The sequence below is a fragment of the Lepisma saccharinum genome, chromosome 22, assembly GCF_977018435.1.
Source record: "Lepisma saccharinum chromosome 22, izLepSacc3.1, whole genome shotgun sequence".
NCBI lineage: Eukaryota > Metazoa > Arthropoda > Insecta > Zygentoma > Lepismatidae > Lepisma > Lepisma saccharinum.
The window spans coordinates 47375847-47389125 of record NC_139250.1 but is presented as its reverse complement, the minus strand read 5'-3'; the positions used below and the strand labels follow the sequence as shown (position 1 = coordinate 47389125).

The following is a 13279-nucleotide window of genomic DNA, read 5'->3' as shown; positions in this document are numbered from 1 at the left end:
AAACCTTGAATAAAAACCTAAATTTGGTTTAAAAACTATACTTATTACATAAAAATAACATTTCACTCCTAATAGCACATTTATATACGTAGTTATCAGAATGTTAAGTTTATTCCTGTGTAAAGGAGCCCATTTTCCCTTCGCAAATATTTACAGCATTACTAATCAGTTTCCTGAGATTTGCATAACTCACAAGATAATTCAGACCTCAGAAGATGTCGGGTCAGTAAATAAACCCTAAATTTTGCATTTAAGAGTATTTTCCATGTTGCAGTTCATTTCGCGTCAATGCATGACAAGACATGTTAGCAAAATGCACTTCACATCTTTTCAAATACCTGAAATATGAACATTACAATGTGTTATTTCACATTTCGTGTTTTCATCAAAAACTAAATATCCTTGCCTCTACTGATTAGATGTAAAGATTTCAACATTATATCAAAGGTATCTAACTGTTGAAATTATTGCAACTAACTGTGTTTTGTTACTGCAATTTTCATTATAAATTTATATGAAATAATTTTTTCGTTAGTGTTATAATTCTTGTGGTTACCTATGTTTAGATGTTCATTTCCAAAGCTCTTCATGAGGAATGTTGGTAAAACCACACAAGAACAGATAAAGCAGTGTTCCCAATAACCTGGAAATTCTGGTAGTAAGGAAATTTATAAAACTTATTCAATAACCTGGATAAATTGGATAATAGTAAATTTTGATTGTTGTATTCATGCTTCAATATGGATTTTTATATGTTAGCAAACACAAATTTGATACAACAGGCATTCATATGTAAAAAGAAGTATGTTAACTTGCTGAAAAGTTATGTGAAAAGTGTGGTTCAACCAGGGATCAAAATTGAGGGCTTGTCATTGTGTGCCATTGCTCTACTATTAATGTACATCCTGTGGCTTCCGAGCAATCACCACAGCTTGGATCTCAGTGTAAACTTATAATGACTATTCCAGATACATTGCAAATTCCTGTTGTTATTAAATGTCCTTGCAGGTGTGAACAGTAATGCCATATTAATGTACAGTTAAAAGAAAATACTCAGTCTTCTGTGTGCCATAAGTCATTTCATATAACTAATAAATTGAGGCGCAACAGCCCATTGAGGGCTACCTACCGACTGCCGGCCTCACTCCCACCTGATCCTAGTTACTTACGCACTCGCCCAAGGTAAGAATGGGGAATCATTCAACCAGCTACGGGGTGACGTGTGGTCAGCACGACTAATCACCAGGCATCATTGTAGGTTTTCATGACCGGGTTACGCTACTTGTTCGTAGCTCCCCAAATCCCTCATGATGTTGGTTGGCCACCGGTCCCATACACAGGCTGAAATCTTAGGAGAAAAGTTGTTACGCTTTCCCCTGGAAACTCAAACCTATGCACGTCCCATAGTCGGAGCCCAACACATGATGCCTTAGACCAGTGGTTTCCAACTTCAAAAGGTCCGAGGGCCAAAATTATATCCAGCAATTGATAGGCGGGCCGCATTTTTTTTTTTGGGGGGGGGGGATTAAAAATTACAAAAATTGTAAGTAGTGAACTTAAAATGTAGTACTTTCGCATGACCTAAATTTCGAAAATGAGGCAATAAAACAATGGAATTACAAATCAAAATTGTATAATTACAATTTATTTCACAAAAACCCAATACTTGTTGATGAATTGAAAGAAATTAAAGACACACCAGACAAATAAGAATACTTCATAGTAAGTGTTCAACGTGAAAATTGAGCCCGATCTGCTTCTTTTATTTATTATTTCTGTATTTGAAAGTCTCAGAAGGTGAAGGAGTGAAGAATATGCCAGTCTGCTTCTGTAACGGTTCTTGATAAACTTCATTGAAGAAAAAACACTTTCACATGTGTATGTGCTGCCTAAGATCGATGTCATTCTTTGCCCAAAACTACGAAGGTTTGGAAAGCGTTCCTTTGAAAGGTATTTGAAAAGCTCTTGCCCCTTTTCTTGCCTAGTTTGAAGGAACACATCGCCTTGCAAATCACGCAATTCAGGTTCGAGAGAAGCTATTTTCATTTTCAATCTTACAATCTTTCAATCATTTCGATATTTGCTTTAACAATCAGTCACAGTACAATCCGAGTTGGAACACTGGAAATCTCTGCGTACTTCGTGATCTCTATAACGCCGCAGTTTGTTTCTAAACACAAAGAGTGAAGCCTTCGCGGAAGCGGGCAAGTTCATTCCACATAGCGAAGGGGTGGAATGCATGGTGTGAAGAGAAAGTTACGTCACTTTATATTCTTCTGATGATCATTATCGACTGAAAAATCAATTCTACCTGTGATATGGTCTTTCTTCACAGAGCTTCCGTTCCTTCAGTAAAAATATAATGTATTTTAATAAAAATTAATAAAATTAACGTATTTTGCAAACTGGCTTCGCGGGCCGCAGAAAAAGGCAACGGGGGTTGCATGCGGCCCGCAGGCCGCCAGTTGGAAACCCCTGCCTTAGACCACACGGGCACTGTGCAGGACATTTCATGTAACTAGTTCACTTAAAATGTGTTCTACTCTCTGAAATGGATCCCACGTTTATGTATTTCCATACTAAAAATATACATTAAGTAGGTTTGAATTTAAGAGAGCTCCATGGGTACAGCCCTGGTCCTCTTTAAACAAAATGGCCCTTCGATGGGGAAATTTGTTTTGGAAAAGACCACAAAATGAATAAATGAGATATTTGATTGATTTGGTTTGTTTTACTTCACTTCTCTGCCACTTTTGGCTAATTGCAAAGATGAAGATGAGTGGTGATGTGATGAAATTAATGAAGGGACATTCACAAAGAACACCCATGCCCTGGCCAGAATTGAAACCTGGGACCCCCCAGCGGTGAGAAATTTGAGATACGGTAAGAATATAAAAAATAACTAACCATCTGGCATATCTTGCCTAACAGTTATAACTGAGGTTGTATATTGGAGATGCCTCATGATGTTCCAGGTCTCCAAATATATAATTCCAGGCCTGTCTCTATTAGTAAAAGTAATGCTCCCTTTGCCATGTACACACTGTTACCAAAGTGTGAATTTCATACTGAATGAAGTGCTGTGATCTTTAAGAACTCAAGTATTACAACAGTTTGAAGTTTATTATATTGAATTCATTAGTTGATCTCTGTGAATTTTACTTTAGAAAATATTAAATACGGTATGCCCTTGTTTAGAAAAAAAGATATTAGTTACACAGGTTTTACTTCATGTGTGTAAGTAATTTGAAAGTGTGGGGCCTTAACTCCACACCCCGTGCACACCTTCATGGCGAGGTGCGAAGCACAGGGAGCACTTTACTTTTTACTTTGCTTTACAATGTGATCTCGACAAGCAGAGAATTTGTTCTGGTGAAATAAGCAAGAACACTGAAAAGGGTTAAATAGAATAAAATCTGAAGTTGGACTAAGAATCCACCTCACAAGCACATCTGCTAGGGAGGATAGACATATTTTCTCTTTTGTCTGTTTTTTTTTTTAATTTCACAAAACACACTGTTGGTATCAGCTGATAAGTTTACTGATTTGATATTTGTTTGAGTAACTTTTAATTTAGTGCAGAATTCTGCCATTTTGTTACTCTTTTTGATGACTGTAATGGTATAATACAGGTACTCCGATTTTGAAAGTCTTAAATATCTTAAATATCAATTCATACTATGGGAATGAGAGACACGGTAATATATAATACAGGTACTCATGTTTTCCACGAAGCTGTTTTATGTAATTTTCTATTAATTTTGGTAGCCACTGCCACCATCCTCGTTGGAATTTGTTGTGTCGTTGCTTGGCTCGTTTCTGCTGTTTCTTCCTAAATCGCCATCATGCACTACAACCATGAACTCAACATAGATAGTGGTCAAGCACATCATACTTGGCTTCCCTTACTGCAGCAATGAACACCGGTGAACAGCAGACGACACATACGACAACAGCACACCTATCAGCAATTTAGGAAGAAACAGCAGAAATGTGCCAAGCAACGACCCAACGAATTCCAACGAGGATGGTGGCAGTGGCTACCAAAATTAATAGAATATTACTTAAAACAGCTTCGCGGAAAATGTGAGTACCTGTATTAAATATCAAGAGGTGACCCTTTCGCAAGACACCCAAATGTCAACCTACTTCCACATAGCACACCCTTAACTGCCTTTTACAGACAAGCAACACTCAGGCATCTGGACTCATGGCCAATATAATTCTCCTTGAGTCTCGTGTTGTGTGGTGTCCGTGTGTTTCTGTGATTGTCCTATCATCCATCTCATCTTATCAGCATTCATCCTCATCTTTGGGATTAGCCAAAAGTGCCATGAAAGTAAAGTAAAATAAAGTAAATCAATCAATCAATCAATCAATCTTGAATATCAAAGCACATTGTTTCTTGATCGAAGGCAAAACCCATTTAAATCACCTGGTGAAGTGAATGAACAGTCCAGGGTCTAGGTGCAGTAGTAATTTTTATATGCATCAGTATTGGTACTTCATTGTTCTTTTTCTGTACCTCTCATGTACAATTTCAAGTTAGATTAGAATGTAACATTATTAGCAAAACTGCTTCGTTTTGTTTTTTGTTCAGGTTTTCCTATTTTTTACTGTAAATTTACCCTTTGCGAACAAATGATGGGCATAGCCTATTGTTTACTATAAAATTTTGTTGTTTACACTAAAATTCTTTCATACTATCGGAATGAGAGATGTGATGATAGATAATTCAGGTACTGACATTTTCCGTGAAGCTGTTTCAGTAATTTTGTTTCTATTAATTTCAGTAGCCACTGCCACCATCCTCGTTGGAATTCGTTGTTGTGTCATTGCTTGGCACGTTTCTGCTGTTTCTTTCTAAATCCCCACTAGGTGTGCTGTTGTCACCTGCATGTCTGCGTATGTGTCGTCTGCTGTTCACCGGTGTTAATTACTGCAGTAAGGGAAGCCAGGCGTGGTGTGCCTTACTGAATGTCAACCCTCCACATGGTGCAGCAAAGCTGAAATCCAAGTCAGACAACCTGCACCCAGATAACAAAATTAAGTGGTTTTCCTTCCCCTACCATCGTACCACATCCAACTGCCTTACCAAAGTCCTCTGCCCATACAACATCCAAATAGCACACAAACCAACCTCCAAAATAGCTGACCAACTAAACAAACATAAATGGTACTTCCTCTCACCCCTCAACAATCCAGGCATCTATGATGCTGAATTCGAGTGCAAGGCTCATTACATCGGCAGATCCATCAGGCCCATCAGTGAGAGAATTCAGCAGCACCTATCAAATGCAAAAGTGGCCCAACCCACCACCAAACTTAAAAAGCATATCAAATTACACAACCATAAAATGAAAAAAGTACATGTCAAATACAAAGCACACACTCTCATAGACACAAAAATCCAAGAAACTCACGCCATCATGCACTACAACCATGAACTCAACATAGATAGTGGTCAGGCACACCACGCCTGGCTTCCCTTACTGCAGCAATTAACACCGGTGAACAGCAGACGACACATACTCAGGCATACAGGTGACAACAGCACACCCAGCAGTGATTTAGGAAGAAAGAGCAGAAAGGTGCCAAGCAACAACACAACGAATGCCAACGAGGATGGTGGCAGTGGCTCCTGAAATTAATAGAAAGAAAATTACTTAAAACAGCTTTGCGGGAAATGTTAGTACCTGAATTACATAAAATTATGTTGTTTACTATAAAATTCTGTTATAAATGAACAATGAGCTATAATTGAACACGTCTGTTGTTACCACCTCTACATGTTGCATTTTCTTCATTGCTGAATTTTACTTGTACTCATGTTGAATTAGGTGTCTTCATTCCTTATACTCTTGAGAATAGCATTGAATAATTTATATGCACATTGCAGAAATATTTTATGGGGATTCTGGTTCAAATTTTGCAGTTAGTGACAATTTTGATCCTAATAGGAAGTTTTTACGTTATTTTCATTAATTAACTTTTAATAACTTCTCAATATATGTTTTCAGTAACTTTCATTCAATGTTGTTTTTTTTTTACTTAAAAAAAATTGTTTCAGAAAAATTTATGTAAAATGTAACATATTATATATCTATGGAAAGAGACCATGATATATACTTCAGGAAAAAAAGTTAAAACAACAACACATTTTCTATGACTATTTAATCAGTCTCTTGTATTTTCACAAGGTGGCTACTCACCAAGAATTCCTTAAGTTCTGGGAATTATGCATGAATTATTGGCTCTGGAAATTCTGCGTGAATTTTTCTCCGTACACATGAAAAATTGCAACTTTTTCTATTCCAAATTCCATTAAATTTATACATATTTATGAATGCCCTGCAGAAATTTTTTCACAGATTAGCTTTTATTTTTATCGAGGAAGGGAAGGAAAGCACGTGAAAAAGAAAACATAATTCTCTCAATCTGTTTACTTTGTTAGTGTCCTTTGCAAGACAATCTATCTGACAGATGGAAGATTATTGCAAGATATATCTTGATGTTAATTAGGTAAATTTGAGTTTGAAATTCTTATACAATGAACAATTTTTAATACATTAGTATATCCCGTAGAATTTGTGACTTGTGTTTGTAGATGTATTTCGAGTCTGAATTTGTGAAATGACAAATGTAAACTCCGCACCTTAAATTAAATGTTTTTTTTAAAAATATATATATATTTATATATACAGAGCATTCCCTGACATTCGCTACGAGACTCGGCGTCAAGCGGCCCGGTGTCAGCGCTTGTCTTTCCCAGCGAACGGTGTCCGCGACAGTCGCACGCTACAGTCTGTTTTTTTTTTTCGCTCTCTTTCCCTTTCTTTTAACGTTGCAGACTGACGCCAGTATAATCCTCCCTCGGAAGTTGTGTTGTGTCGTGTCCATTTGTTGAAAGTTGTTGCTTAATATTGCACCACAAAAGTTTACATTACAACAAAGGATTTATCTTGTCGAGTGTTACTTCGGAAAAAGGAATTGTGGAGAAGTGCGGCGACGAATTTTGCAACGAAATTTCCTGGTGTTCTCATTCCACAAGGACCACTATATTAAACCTCGTGAAAAAGTTTAGAGTAACAGGGTCAGTTCTGAATAAAAGTGGAAAGAAAAATGGGAAAATAAAGTATACAAAGACAATCCGCACACCATCCGTGAGTTAAAAGAGAGTATTGTACGAGAAATCGTGAGAATTACAGTAGACGAACTTGCACATGTAAATGCCAATTTCCTTCGGAGATGCCAGGAATATGTAGCAGCAGAGGGGCATCATTTTCAACACCTTCTGTAGTCAAGGTTAGGACACAATATGAAAACTGTAATTTTAATAGCAGACTCTACCGACTGTCGCAGACCCCGTTCACCGGAAAAGACAAGCGCTGATGCCGGGCGCCGCTTGCCACCGAGTCTCGTAGCGAATGTCAGGGAATGCTCTGTGTATATATATACTGTTTAATTAAATTGAATTATAATTTTTAGATACATTGGAATCACGCTGACCCTTTATAGTGGTAATATATAAGGTTGAAATAGAGAAAACATCAGCTTGTATTCTTGGAATTTTTGGAAAGTTTACCTTGAAGACCAGGAATTATAGTTTAAATTTATCATGGTCCTAGAGTGTTCACCCTTAAAATGTAACATATTATATCTATATGTGGAAGAGAACATGCTGTAGATTTCAGGAAAAAAATGTTAAATAATAACACACTTAACAACACATTTTCTATGTTTGGTTGAAAAACAAACTAACACAAAAATGTCCTGCGAAAATATTCTTACTTTCAGGCTCCTCTGGAAAGGGTTAATCAAACTAAAAATAAATGTCTGATGAACAGAGCTTGTGTTCTCCCAAAATGTTCATGTACTCTGATTTTGAAAGTCTTAAATATCAAAGTATGCTGTTTCTTGGTCTGTGTTCTACCAAAATGTTTCATTAAAAAATATATCATGTGGGTCCATCCATAAATTTTATCACTATATCTGATGAAGACTTTGTAATTTACATCAATATGTAGAAATCATAAACATTTACCATACCGAGGCCTGCAAAAATTTGTGAATTGCAATTGCCCATAGTTTTCATTGTTCATGCTGATGGGTGCATTTTTTTTTTTGTTACAGGTTGTTTCTCCTGAGGGTTCAAGATATTCCTTATATTGATCTTGATGGAAAGGATCGTAAGTATAATTTACAGTATACTTTGTGTTTATTTTTTTATTATTTTTTATTATAAGATTGCTAGTATTTAATACGAGGGCAATTCGGAAAAAAACCTTCATTTGGTTATCAATGACATACATTCGTAGATACAGAACTTGTATTATATACATTTGAAACTTACAACATGACATTACTTTTCAACATAATCACCATTCAAATTAAGGCACTTGTCATAACGTTTTACAAGGTTTGAAATTCCTTCTGCAAAAAAATCTGCCGCCTGGGAATGAAGCCACCTGCTAACAGGATCGTGAAGCACATTGTCATTGTCGAAGGGGTGCGATGCAAGCCACTGTTTCATGTGCCTGAAGAGGTGGTAGTCGCTCGGTGCCAAATCTGGGCTATAGGGAGGATGACCAAAAACATCCCAGTGAAACTCCTCCAAAAGTTCTTGAGTACGTTCAGCAGTGTGCGGGCGAGCGTTATCGTGAACCAACACCACACCGGAAGTCAGCATGCCCCGACGCTTGTTCTGGATGGCTCGTCTGAGTTGTCGTAATGTTTCACAGTAGACTTCTGAAGTGATGGTCGATCCACGCTCCATGAACTTCACTAACAGTACACCTTTCACATCCCAGAAGACTGTTGCCATAACCTTTCTGGCAGACAATGTTCGCCGAGCCTTTTTGGGTTTCTTTGGTGAGTGCGTATGTCCCCACTCCATTGATTGCTGTTTGGTTTCAGAGTTCACGTACGACACCCAGGTCTCATCGCCAGTCACAATTCTGTTAAGGAATTGTTCTCCTTCTTCGGCATAACGCGACAGAAAGTCCAAAGCAGAGCCCATTCTGTTTTTTTGTGCTCCTCCGAAAGGAGTTTTGGAACCCAACGAGCACAGAACTTGTGGTACCCCAACTTTTCTGTCACCACCTCGTACAAAACAGTCCGAGAAAGTTGGGGAAAGCGCAGAGAAAGTTCCGATATCGTGAACCGACGGGTTTCACGGACAGTTTTGTCAATTTCCTCCATGAGTTCGTTGCTGACTACAGATGGGCGCCCTCTTCTTGCCGCATCGTGCACGTCGGTTCGTCCATCTTTAAACATGCGACACCATTCCCGTACGACACTGTCACTCATCACGTTTGGTCCGTAAACATCACACAGTTCGCGATGAATTGAAGATTTTTCGCACACAGAAATCGAATTACGGCACACACTTCACATTTGGCGGGCTTTGCTATTGGAACGTTCATTTTCAATTGTTGTAACGGACGAGTGAACTGCAACACAACCTTCTCCTTCCACTGCTCACTGTCTACTGGACTACTGCACATACTGCCACAGGACTGACGTCGCTCTTCCCGGACATTTCTCGCGCATGCGCAAACGGAGGTTTTTTTCCGAATTGCCCTCGTAGTTTGTTACAATTATAATAGTTAATAATTTTAATAGAAAATAAGTTGATATAAATATTGTGAATAGGATGATTCAATTTAATGGGTATATTTGTGGAATAAAAAAGTATCTTTACATGTAACAGGTGGTGCAAAAGTCATCATCTTATATGAACTGACCTTTATTTTGACATCTTTTTGTTTATATCAGTAGTGTTTTGTCAGTTAAATAGAAGATACTCACGAAATTTGTGTGCGAAAATGAATAAGTATACCCCACGTACAGCCCGCGAAACATTAGCTCTTTTGCGTGACACTTTTCCGGGCAGAGTAATATCCCGTTTTGGTGATTTGCCATGGCCAGCCAGGTCGCCCGATTTGTCCGCTCAAGATTTTTTCCTTTGGGAATATTTGAAGTCATTGGTTTATGTGAATATGCCAGAGACGTTACAGCAACTATAGGACAATATTCAGCATGAAATTGAAAACATTTCTCCGCAGATTCGTTCCAACACCACCAACACAATAAAAAGAGCCCAAATTTGCATCAATTCGAATGGTGGTCATTTATTGGATGTTGTCTTTAAAAATTGAGGACATAAAACTTACAAGTATCAATAAAAGTTTAACACAAAGAAACCTACTTTGTTTAATTCAAAACCCAAGCTATAGGCTAAGAAAATCAGGTTATGACTTTTGCGCCACCTTGTATTGTGTGGTAGCATCTAGGATGATAAGATGCTGATTCAGAGTGTCTACCAGTCAAGAAAGTAATGAATGTTAAGAAAAAGTAAAGAAATCAACAAGTAGGTCAAGAAGTCAATAAAATGTCAAGAATTGTTACTATCACAATGACTGATTGATTTAGTTTATTTTACTTCACTTTTCTGCCCCTTTGGCTAATCACGAAGATGAGGATGAAGGGTGATAAGATGAGAAGGATGAATGGACAATCACAAATATATAGGGACGACAACACGAGCCCCACATAAGATTATGCTGGCTGTGAATCCAGATGCCATAGACTCACTAGCCTGCCAAATGATGTCCAGGATACATTAACCCCTAAGGCTGGAATTTTAATACCCAGAACTCTAGCACCTGGTTGGTAATTTTAAACTTAGAAACAATGTAGATTCGCACAGCATTGTTTAAAATGCTGAGTCTTCGGCTAGAAATGTATTTCTGAAATATAGATGTGTCTAAAAATGCATCCTTGCTAAAATAACTTTTTATAGTTGGCTTTTGTACTATCCCCATAATATAAGCATATATAAGCCAAGTACAAGATATATTTCATCAGAGGAAACAGGCTGCCAGTTTCTCATTCTGGACCTGGGCATCAGTGTACATTGTTGTATTACATTTTCAGCATATAAGTTTGTTTCTTTTACGATAATATCAACAATGTTCTTATCAAAAAACAAGAGAAAAGCATTAAGTACACTACTTACATTTTTTGAAGTCCACATGCACCAGAAAAGGCTAGTTTTGTTGCCTCATAAGACTTGTCAATTTCTTTCCAATCCCACTTCACATCCAAAGCAGCAACAGGTGACAAATCTGTTTCGTCATTAGCACTGTTTTCATTTGATTGTTGAGATTCCACTTCAGCGTAGTCTAAATCACTTTCCTCACTACCTGACAATAATCTAGAGGATGAATTATCGTCACTTTCTTCAGGGCAAATCCATTTCAATTCAGGCAGATTTGAGAAAATCTGTCAGGGTGATGTCACAGATATCCATGAAACTGAAATATATTATTCTAGATACAAAATTATGAGACACATATTTTTTTGTTTCGCAATAAAAAAAATTTTGGCCGTCTTAGGCTCCTTCAAAGTTTGGGGCCTAATTTTCACAAGTTTTGGTGCCAAAAAATTTAAACGGCTGTTTCTCAGGAACTATTCAAGATATTCGGATTCTGTTTTTTTTTATCTGAAAGTTTATTGAAAGCCTTTTGAAATGCATATACAACGAACTTTATATGCAGCTTTTGGGGTGTGCTATGAATGAAATTTTAAAAAATTAGCCCCCTTTTGGACCCCCAAAATCTCGAAAAAGCCACCCTAAAAAATTTTCAAAATTTCAGGGCAATTAACAGCAATACCTCAAGTTGAACATATATAAATTTCACGAGGTGTATATGCCTGGTTGTAGTTTTACACAATATTTTAATAAGCACATTGACAAGCTGAAAACGTAAAACACAATCGTAATATTGAAGGAGACAAACCTTATTTCATCAGGCTATTATTGGTAAACAATATACAAATCATAAGAGTCCATAACCAAATAATTCATGTAATTGGTATATATCATGATATTGCTGATCATATTCAACATTTCTTATTTATAGAACATACTAGAAGTCATTTGTTTTTCATGTTCACATGTTCATTTGTTTATTTTCGTTTGAGACAAATTGCTGTTAATTCCTTCTGAGCTTGAGTTTTGAGTCATTAGGAAGATGTTTACAAGTGGAAAAGCAGTGTTTTCTGAGAAAAGAATAAAGTGACCTGGTTTGAGAACAGGCATAAAAAATGTGTATATCAAAGCAAGAGTTGGAAGTTCAGACAACTTGAACATATGTTCACGCAGGGTCGTTACACAGTTAAGCACCTTGCTACACAGCTCAATTTATCAGCAAAGCATATTAAGTGCATTCAGACTGCAGAAGAATTTCAGACTGTTGTTCAGACACATACATCAGGTGTTACACTGATTTACATTCCATCTGCAGAGATTCAAACATTCCGTGATATGAAACACAAAGAGTGGGAACATGTGCAGGCAGTGCGAATGATTCATAAAAGTCATGTGTGGCATGCAGAGGGAACTGGAAATGATATTGTAGTTTCCATTGCAAGAACTGCCCAGAATGAGAAACAAGAAGTGAATGTTACTATTGGAAACAGCTCACATGTTATGCAGTATTGTAAAATTCACGACATCAAAGTGAGAACGTTTTTGGCTGTTATGTATGATGACTGCTGGTGGGTTGAAGAAGCAACTAAAGTGTACTTCGAGATGCAGGAAGTGCATGTAAATTTCATGCTGCCACATGGACCTGCAAAGGGCTATAAATTTCCTGATAGAATTAGGCAACAAGAACATCAGTACGTGATACCTTTGCAAAATATTCTGCAAGTTCTTTCTCCACCACACCCCCTTGGACAATCTGGAAGACTGCATGCCATCTCTAATACTGAAACTGCCTGTGTAGAAAAAGCTTTCATGAACAGAACTAACATATGCAATGCCGGTACTGGGAGTTCACATCGCCTAGCTTGCATAAAAATGTCTTACGTTTAAGTTTTCAGCTTGTCAATGTGCTTATTAAAATATTGTGTAAAATTACAACCAGCCATATACACCCCGTGAAATTTATATATGTTCAACTTGAGGTATTGCTGTTAATTGCCCTGAAATTTTGAAATTTTTTTAGGGTGGCTTTTTCGAGATTTTGGGGGTCCAAAAGGGGATAATTTTTTAAAATTTCATTCATAGCACACCCCAAAAGCTGCATATAAAGTTCGTTGTATATGCATTTGAAAAGGCTTTCAATAAACTTTCAGATAAAAAAAACAGAATCCAAATATCTTTAATAGTTCCTGAGAAACAGCCGTTTACATTTTTTGGCACCAAAACTTGTGAAAATTTGACCCCAAACTTTGAAGGAGCCTAAGATGGCCAAAATTTTTTTTTATT

The 13279-nt window shown here is 37.2% G+C and overlaps 1 protein-coding gene across 2 annotated transcripts in view; it reads left to right on the top strand.

Moving 5' to 3' along the window:
* Positions 1-13279, top strand: part of LOC146005019 (poly(A)-specific ribonuclease PARN-like) — a 213550-nt gene that overhangs the window by 116255 nt on the left and 84016 nt on the right. For both annotated transcript variants that reach the window (XM_083144149.1, XM_083144148.1), the window contains exon 10: positions 8134-8189. In XM_083144149.1, coding sequence (XP_083000275.1) covers positions 8134-8189 — 56 coding nt within the window. The remainder of the gene's footprint in view (positions 1-8133; positions 8190-13279) is intronic.